Source organism: Bos mutus, chromosome 29 (genome assembly GCF_027580195.1).
Source record: "Bos mutus isolate GX-2022 chromosome 29, NWIPB_WYAK_1.1, whole genome shotgun sequence".
Classification (NCBI taxonomy): Eukaryota; Metazoa; Chordata; class Mammalia; order Artiodactyla; family Bovidae; genus Bos; species Bos mutus.
The window spans coordinates 27347771-27356846 of NC_091645.1; the positions used below are offsets into that span (position 1 = coordinate 27347771).

At 36.3% G+C, this 9076-nt stretch overlaps 1 protein-coding gene across 1 annotated transcript; it reads left to right on the top strand.

Annotated features, from left to right (window-relative positions):
• Positions 1–7846: 7846 nt before the first annotated feature.
• Positions 7847–8800, top strand: LOC102274028 (olfactory receptor 8A1). The gene has a single exon (XM_005903946.2). The coding sequence runs from the start codon at positions 7871–7873 to the stop codon at positions 8798–8800; it is 930 nt and encodes a 309-aa protein (XP_005904008.1). The 5' UTR covers positions 7847–7870.
• Positions 8801–9076: the final 276 nt, after the last annotated feature.

The following is a 9076-nucleotide window of genomic DNA, read 5'->3' on the forward strand; positions in this document are numbered from 1 at the left end:
CTCTGGGAGTTGGTGATGGACAGGGAGGCCTGGCATGCTGCGATTCATGGGGTTGCAAAGAATCGGACATGACTGAGCGCCAAACTGACTGACAGAGCTTATTTTTTTGTATGGTGTTAGTGTTCTAGTTTCGTTCTTTTACAAGTGGTTGACCAGTTTTCCCAGCACCACTTGTTAAAGAGATTGTCTTTAATCCATTGTATATTCTTGCCTCCTTTGTCAAAGATAAGGTGTCTGTAGGTGCGTGGATTTATCTCTGGGCTTTCTATTTTGTTCCATGGATCTATATTTCTGCCTTTGTGCCAGTACCATACTGTCTTGATGACTGTAGCTTTGTAGTATAGCCTGAAGTCAGGCAGGTTGATTCCTCCAGTTCCATTCTTCTTTCTCAAGATTGCTTTGGCTATTCAAGACTTTTTGTGTTTCCATACAAATTGTGAAATTATTTGTTCTAGTTCTCTGAAAAATACCATTGGTTGCTTGATAGGGATTGCATTGAATCTATAAACTGCTTTGGGTAGTATACTCATTTTCACTATATTGATTCTTCCTATCTATGAATGTGTTATATTTCTCCATCTATTTGTGTCATCTTTTATTTCCTTCTTCAGTGTTTTATAGTTTTCTATATATAGGTCTTTTGTTTCTTTAGGTAGATTTATTCCTAAGTATTTTATTATTTTTGTCGCAATGGTGAATCAAATTTTTTCCTTAATTTCTCTTTCTGTTTTCTCATTGTTAGTGTATAGGAATCCAAGGGATTTCTGTGTGTTAATTTTATATCCTGCAACTTTACTATATTCATTTATTAGCTCTAGTAACTTTCTGGTGGAGTCTTTAGGGTTTTCTATGTATAGGACCATGTCATCTGCAAACAGTGAGAGTTTTACTTCTTCTTTTCCAATCTGGATTCTTTGTATTTCTTTTACTTCTCTGATTGCTGTAGCTAAAGCTTCCAAAACTGTGTTGAATAGTACTGGTGAGAGTGAGCACCCTTGTCTTGTTCCTGACTTTAGGGGAAATGCTTTCAATTTTTCACCATTGAAAATAATGTTTACTGTGGGTTTATCATATATGGCTTTTATTATGTTGAGGTATGCTCCTTCTGTGGCTGCTCTCTGGAGGGTTTTTATCATAAATAGATGTTTAATTTTGTCAAAGGCTTTCTCTGCACCTATTGAGATAATTATACTGTTTTTATCTTTCAATTTGTTAATGTGATGTATCATATTGATTCATTTGCAAATATTGAAGAATCCTTGCATCCCTAGGATAAAGTCATGATGTATGACCTTTTTAATATGCTGTTGGGTTCTGTTTGCTAGAATTTTGTTGAGGATTTTTACATCTATGTTCATCAGTGATATTGGCCTGTAGCTTTCTTTCTTTGTGGCATCTTTGTCTGGTTTTGGTATTAGGGTGATGGTGGCCTCATAGAATGAGTTTGGCAGTTTACCTTCCTCTGCAATTTTCTGGAAGAGTTTGAGTAGCATAGGCATTAGCTCTTCTCTAAATTTTTGGTAGAATACACCTGTGAAGCTATCTGGTCCTGGGCTTTTGTTTGTTGGAAGATTTTTTATTACAGTTTCAAGTTCTGTGCTTGTGATGGGTCTATTAAGATTTTCTGTTTCTTCGTGGTTCCGTTTTGGAAGGTTATACTTTTCTAAGAATTCATCCATTTTTTTCCAAGTTGTTTATTTTATTGGCATATAGTTGCTTATAATAGTCTCTTATGAAATAAAAAGTTACTTCTCTGTTGTCTGTTGTGATTTCTCCATTTTAATTTCTGTTTATTTGATTCTTCTCCCTTTTTTTCTTGATGACTCTGGCTAATAGTTTGTCTATTTTATTTATCTTCTTGAAGAACCAGCTTTTAGTTTTGTTGATTTTTGCTATCGTCTCCTTTCTTTTTCACTTATTTCTGTCCTAAGTTTTATAATTTCTTTTCCTCTACTAACCCTGGGGTCCTTCATTTCTTCTTTTTCTAGTTGCTTTAGGTGTAAAGTTAGGTCATTTATTTGATTTTTCTCTTGTTTCTTGAGGTAAGCTTGTATTGCTATGCACTGCTTTTACTGAATCCCATAAGTTTTGGGTGGTTGTGTTTTCGTTTTCATTTGTTTCTATGCATATTTTGATTTCTTTTTTGATTTCTTCTGTGATTTGTTGGTTATTCAGAAGCACGTTGTTTAGCCTCCATATGTTTGTATTTTAATAGTTCTTTTCCTGTAGTTGACAACTAATCTTACTGCATTGTGATCAAAAAGGTCTCTTGCTTTTCTTATACATTTTTCTGCTTATCAGAATATCTAATTTTTGACAGGATGCTGGAGACTGGTTAAATGTCTTGTTTTTTGTTTTTCACAGTGTCTTAAAGTTTATTTTCGGCAGTCAGTTAAACTTTGTGCAGACTGTCTTGCTGTTTTTGAGACTGTATCTAATGGGTTTTGTTAGTGCAGCATTTATTCAAGAGCTAATTCAGAACTGATTCTAAGACACAAACTTCTTGGCTTTCTGGGGAATGCTACAGGTAGGTTTTCATGGAGCGTTCCTTACTGAGTGATTGGTAGACAACCATCCCACAGACCTGTGTAGCTCTGATAATCAATTATTCAGCTTAAATTTTCTTGCTATTTCTTCCATGTCCAGCTTTGTGGAGTTTTATCTTAAAAATGCACACCCTAGACAAAGCTCAGACAAGACACAAGGATATCTATATGGAGATTTCTAGATTTCTTTCTCTGTGGCTTTTCATGCTTCACTTGCCACTCCAGCTACTTCAGCCTCCCAACATCGGTCTCTCTTAGTTTACCAGAAATGCTGTGCTCTGTTGCCATATACCTTCCTTCAGCCATGATCTCAAAAGGATCACCAGACCAAGAGTCAGGGTGGACATAGGGTTCACCTCATCTGTTCCTCTTCTGTCTTAGGTCATAAGTCAGCATTACTTGGTGTCCAGTGTTTAAAAACAATTATTTTATATATGTTGTCCAGTTTTTAATTGCATATGGTGTGTGACTAATAGAGAGAACAATCCAAAGCAAGTCCCTTCAAATGGATGAATACAATACACTCTATCAAAATGAGCTAAGACACATTTTGAAACTGATTCGGGGAATGAAAAAGCAACAAAATTCAGAATTAGGACAAATTCAGTAATGATATAATAATTCAAGAAATTCCTAGAAATGAAAGAAAAAATAATTTAAGAAATTAAAAGTAATAGAAGAGCAAATAAATACAACAGATAATACTTCAAGAAAAACAGAACCTGAAAGAAGGAAATGAAGAAAAGAAAAAAATGAAGAAATTTATGGGAAGCAACAAATGTAGATACCAGGTCAAGAAGATTTAGTCTATAGTGAGCAAGAGCCACAAGGACAAAACCAAAGCAAAAGTAAAAAATGTAATTCAAGGAACTTTTCCCAGTATTAAATAGATAATAATTTAGATATCTGAAGTGACATATTAAAAAGAAACATCACACCTAATAAAAACGCTGAAGAGTGAATATCAAAACATATCCTTATAAAATTATTGAAAACCACTTAGTACAAATTTTTGAGTTCTTTTTGAAAGACCTAGAAACAATTACTAACCCAGAAACAAAGAGCCCCTGTAAAACTTAGTTTGTAGCCTTGAAACACCTTTTCACCACTAAAAGAATACAAATAGCTTGAAGAAAGTGTTGGTTTCTGGTCTGAAGAATGGAATATATGAGAGGAGATCAGACAATATTTAATATTAGACCTTGTCATATCAGACAATATTTAATATTAGAGACTAATAGAACCATATCCAAAAGACTCAAGAGACAAAATAAAGAGAATTCCACAGGCCAAAGACAGAAAATTTTGAGCAACAAAAGGATAGTAGTTGTAATAGAGTAAAACACAAAAAAAGTATGATTAAATTAGTGAGACTATAAAGATACTAAATAAAAATAATAATCTTTGGAGGATAATAAGAAATCAAGGTACTGTTTTAAAATTAGAAAATGAAAGTGATGTGTATTTATATGAACTGTAGTGATGGATACTTAAATCTGTGCATGTGATAAATTGCATCAAAGTAAATGTATACACACAGAAATGAGTATAAATAAAAATAGGGAAAGCTGAATAAGATCAGTAGATTGTCTGTCGTAACATGCAGAATCCTACGTATGATACTGTATTGTAATTTTGCAAAATATTCCCATTAGGGGAAACTGCATAAGGTACACAGGATCTCTCTATATTATTTCTTATACCTACATATGAATCTACAATTATCTCAGAAGATAAAATTTAGCTTAAAAATCTTCATTAGCTAATCTTCACAACATTTTCATCAATGATATATTGCTGAATATATTCTTGACAACTGCATAGTCTTATAAATGTATTTCCCTTAAGAATGAGAATGTATTAGTGAAGACTTCTTATGTCTACCTTCTTATGCCCCTCGATTTCCTGCCATTCTACCACTGTTGGTCTACAGTTGCAGCAACAAGGTGACAAATTTAGCATTCCTTATAAATCCATATTCCTTATGGAAAGTATACGGTTTGTTTTATTGAAAAATTCAAGTATGTTTTGAATCCCTTATTTATGTTTGAATCCTTTAGAATAAACATTTTAAGCCTAGTTGATAATGCCTAATAGTGGATAGCTAATGATGAGTAACAACCATAATGGAAGTGACTGATGACGATGTTAATGGTAATGACCAAGGTGGTGTTGGTGGTGATGACGACAAAGACGATGATGATACGGTTATTGGTTGTAAAATGTTTTAAAGGAGGGCATTAGACTATAGTTTCCCAAACAGCAAAGTGAGTCTACCAATAAAAGGAAAATTAACACACCTGGGAGACAAAAGACATGATTCACAGCAAAGGGGTAAACCAAGACTCTAATTGCTCCTTAAGTGACTGCATCCCAGGAGAAGCTGTGACCGTACTTATATAAATAGGCTGACCTCCAAGTCCCCAATCTATGAGATCTATTTTTCATGACAGTGCTGGTCCCTTTGAGTAAACAGAATTAGATATAAATCTATAAGGTCCTCTCACTCCCTGATATTTATTTCCTGACATTTGAAATCTAGGCATCCTCTGTAATTTCTGGGAAACTGATCCATTTTTCTTCAGTACAAGTACTTAATCATGATTTAAAGCAATTGTACAAAGAACATATATCTTCCATGAACTCTTGTTTATAATGCAGAAGATTTTCAACCATATGTTTACTTCACCTCAAAGTGTTTTTTCTTTGTGTGTTATTTTCTTATGGGCAGTAATCCTGAACCTCTGATGGTCTGCTAGAACTGGAGGTAATAATTGTAGTGACTGATATCAAGTATGGGGTCATGTTTTCCTGTTTTATGTTATTAGATGATTGTGGGAGAAAATAATTTTCAGTGCTGTCTAGGGTTTTCCAATCAGCCCTGCACTAAGTAAATTATGTTCACTTTGTACTGTTCTGTAAAGCCCTTTGATTTATGGTAATGGTATATTCCAGGTGGATTTTTCCACATTTCAAGAGGTAGAAATTGAGTAGAAGGGGATATGCAAGATATTTTCAATCTATTGTTGCTACCTACTTTTTCTCCTTTTTAATAAATTGAAAAATATTCAAAAAATCTTAGCTATTTCTGATAGTAATTATTATGAAGCAAACAATTTAACCACCAATAATTTAACATATAAAGTTTACAAAGGCAATGCAGATTTTCTTGTCTTCACACCACATCCTAAAGATTCAAAGACTCTTACATTTAGATAAGAAATATATTTAGTGCCAGAATTACTATTCTTATAGAAATCATTTATTAATAATGTTATTATTCTTATAGGAATCAAATGACACCACACATTTTGAAGTGCTACAGTTAGAAACTAGGTTACAAAATTTTTTAAATACTATATGCCGATACACATGTAAGTATATATACACTGATAAGATGTAAAAAGACAGTCTAGACTGTTGTTAGTCTCCAAGGAACAGGAAAATAGCATTGTATTTTTGCTTCTTAGTGTTTCTGATTTCTTACAATGCACATTTAATGCCTTGATAATTTATTTAAAAATCTGAAATTGTTAATAAAATTTGTCATTTATGTCCAGAAATTCAATAGATTAAGTTTACTAAATAATAACAAAGTGCTGCACACAAGCAACATAGTTTACTGAAAACAAAACAGACTAGCAGTCAGAAGTCCAAAGTTTCATAACCAGTTTTATGCTTGTAAATTTAACTTTTAAAGGCTAAGTTTCCTAGAAAATAGGAAAATAATGCAATATTCTTTTTTATTAGCTACGCACAATCTAACACACCAAGGATCAAGCATGTTCAACCACATCATTGCTTAGAGCTCTAGGTGTGCAGGTTTATAAGGCTCCACGCTTGGGCCAAGGGAAGAGCTCATGATCAGAAGAAAGCAGTTTCAGTTCCAAGTCCTTGATAATTAGGAAGCCTCAGGAAAATCACTTCTGTCTGGCATTTCAGTTTCCTCCATATGAACATAGGAATGAAAATTCAACTCTAGACATATTTTTCCTTATACACAAAACTTGTGGGAGGAGTTAATGAGATTGACTTTTGACTAGCATTACATAAAAGTTAGTAGCTGTAAAAGTGAGCAAAGAAAATAGTGCAAATTTAGGGTTTTAGCTTAAGAAATATTTATTTCAGAAAAGGGATATCTATAGCAATGATGATCCATGATTCTTATAGCCATGTGTATAATGCGTGTACTTTGTCAATAAGGAGATAATGGCTTATTATGATCTGAAAATAAAAACAACAACAATAGTAAGAGTAACTGTTGAGCCCTACTCTAGACCTGCGGTCCCCAATCTTTCTGATATCAGGGAATAGTTCTGTGGAAGACAATTTTTCCACGGACCCGAGCAGCAGGGGTATGGTTTCAGGATAATTCAAGGACGTTACCTTTATTGTGCACTTTATATTATTACATCAGGTCCACCTCAGATCATGAGGCATTAGATCCCAGAGGCTGAGGTCCCTTGCTCTAGACGATGCTACATGCCAGGACTGAGGCCTCAGCACAGATGGATTAATTGAGAACCTCTGTAGACCACAAAGAATTCCAGACACCTATTGACACATCACATTTTTATGGAGCTGGCTTTTTGAAAAATATTTTCTAACTATGTATTATCCAATATTATTTTTACAAACACCTTAGGAATCGATATCACTAATTTCACATTTCAGATGCAGAAACTGACTTGTAATTCAGTGATACTGTTGTAACTACCATATCACCCTGACACTAAATCTGTTTGAGACAAGTTTTCATCTGTTCACAATTGGTGAATATTTAGGACTTCCATAGACCACAGGGAAGTTTCATTTCAGAAGCAAACTACGTCTCCAACTACAAAATATGAATTCTACTGCTTGTTATCTACCGGATTGAGCTTCTCAGACTTGAACCTGCATCAGCCTCACCTGGAGACAGTGTGGTACACAGATCAATGGACCCCAACCCAGAGTTCTTGACTTGGGAGGTCTGGGGTGAGGCCAGAGAATCTGCATCTCCAATGTCTTCAGGCGATGCAAGCAATGCTGGTAAGGGACTAGACTTTAAGACCCACTGCTCTAGGATATTTCAGAGACATGAATACGGTAAAAGTTCTGGATCTTGTTCCATTTTTCTTCTCATCTCTATGACCTTTGAAATACCCAAGGTCTAGTCTTCCTCCCAAAACAAAGAGTAGGATGAGGGAACATTCATCAGAAAGGATATCAGGATCCCTCTGCTGGTCCCAAATGCTCAAAACTAGCTTCACCAAGCAGTGCAAGAAGCAGCCTTTCAGGTAGTTCTTCTCTCCCATCCCCGCAGGGCCCCCACCCAGAGGAGAATGGCTACAGAAAATCACTCTACAGTGACAGAGTTCATTCTTCAGGGTTTGACAGATCGGCCAGAGCTTCAGCTCCCACTTTTCTTCCTCTTCCTTGGGATCTACTTGGTCACCATGATAGGGAACCTGGGCGTGATAACACTGATTTGTCTAAATGCCCACCTTCACACCCCCATGTACTACTTCCTCAGCAACCTGTCCTTTGTGGATCTCTGCTACTCCTCTGTCATTACCCCTAAGATGCTGGTGAACTTTGTGTCAGGGAAGAACATCATCTCCTATGCAGGGTGCATGTCCCAGCTCTACTTCTTCCTGGTGTTTGTCATTGCTGAGTGTTACATGCTGACAGTGATGGCCTATGACCGCTATGTTGCCATCTGCAGACCTTTGCTTTACAACATCAACATGTCTCATCAAGTCTGCTCCCTTCTGGTAGCTGGGGTCTATGCCATAGGGTTCATTGGTTCAACTATAGAGACTGGCCTCATGTTGAAACAGTCCTACTGTGAACGCCTCATCAGTTATTACTTCTGTGAAATCCTCCCCCTCATGAAGCTAACATGCTCTAGCACCTACCATGTTGAGATGACAGTCTTCATTTTTGCTGTATTCAACTTCATAGTCACCAGTTCAACAGTCCTAATTTCCTATGCCTTCATCCTGTCCAGTATCCTCCACATCAGTACCACAGAGGGAAGGTCCAAAGCCTTCAGCACATGCAGCTCACACTTTGCAGCCGTGGGGATTTTCTATGGAACAACCGCCTTCATGTACTTGAAACCCTCCACGGCCAGTTCCCTGGCCCAGGAGAATGTGGCCTCCGTGTTCTACACCACAGTGATCCCCATGCTGAACCCCCTGATCTACAGCTTGAGGAATAAGGAGGTAAAGGTGGCCATCCAGAAAACTCTGAGGGTAAAATCCTTCTGATACAAATGTTATGATTCTTTCTCAGTTTTAAAAATAACTTGTTATGAATCCCAGAGGGGAGCACTCCAAATGCTCACCTACTTGGGTTTGGAAACAGTCCCTTCTCTGCATGACTGGGTAACTGCTCTTGCCTCCTTCCCTCTTCCTTCCCACCTTCTGTTTCCTCCCACTTCTGTTTGAAGCCAGCTGGTGTTAAGTTGGATGAAGCATAAGCTGGAATCAAGATTGCTGGGAGAAATATCAATAACCTCAGATATGCAGATGAAACCACCCTTA

Excerpts from the sequence above, each read along its gene's own strand:
- LOC102274028 (XM_005903946.2), top strand. The coding sequence starts at position 7,871 with ATGGCTACAGAAAATCACTCTACAGTGACAGAGTTCATTCTTCAGGGT.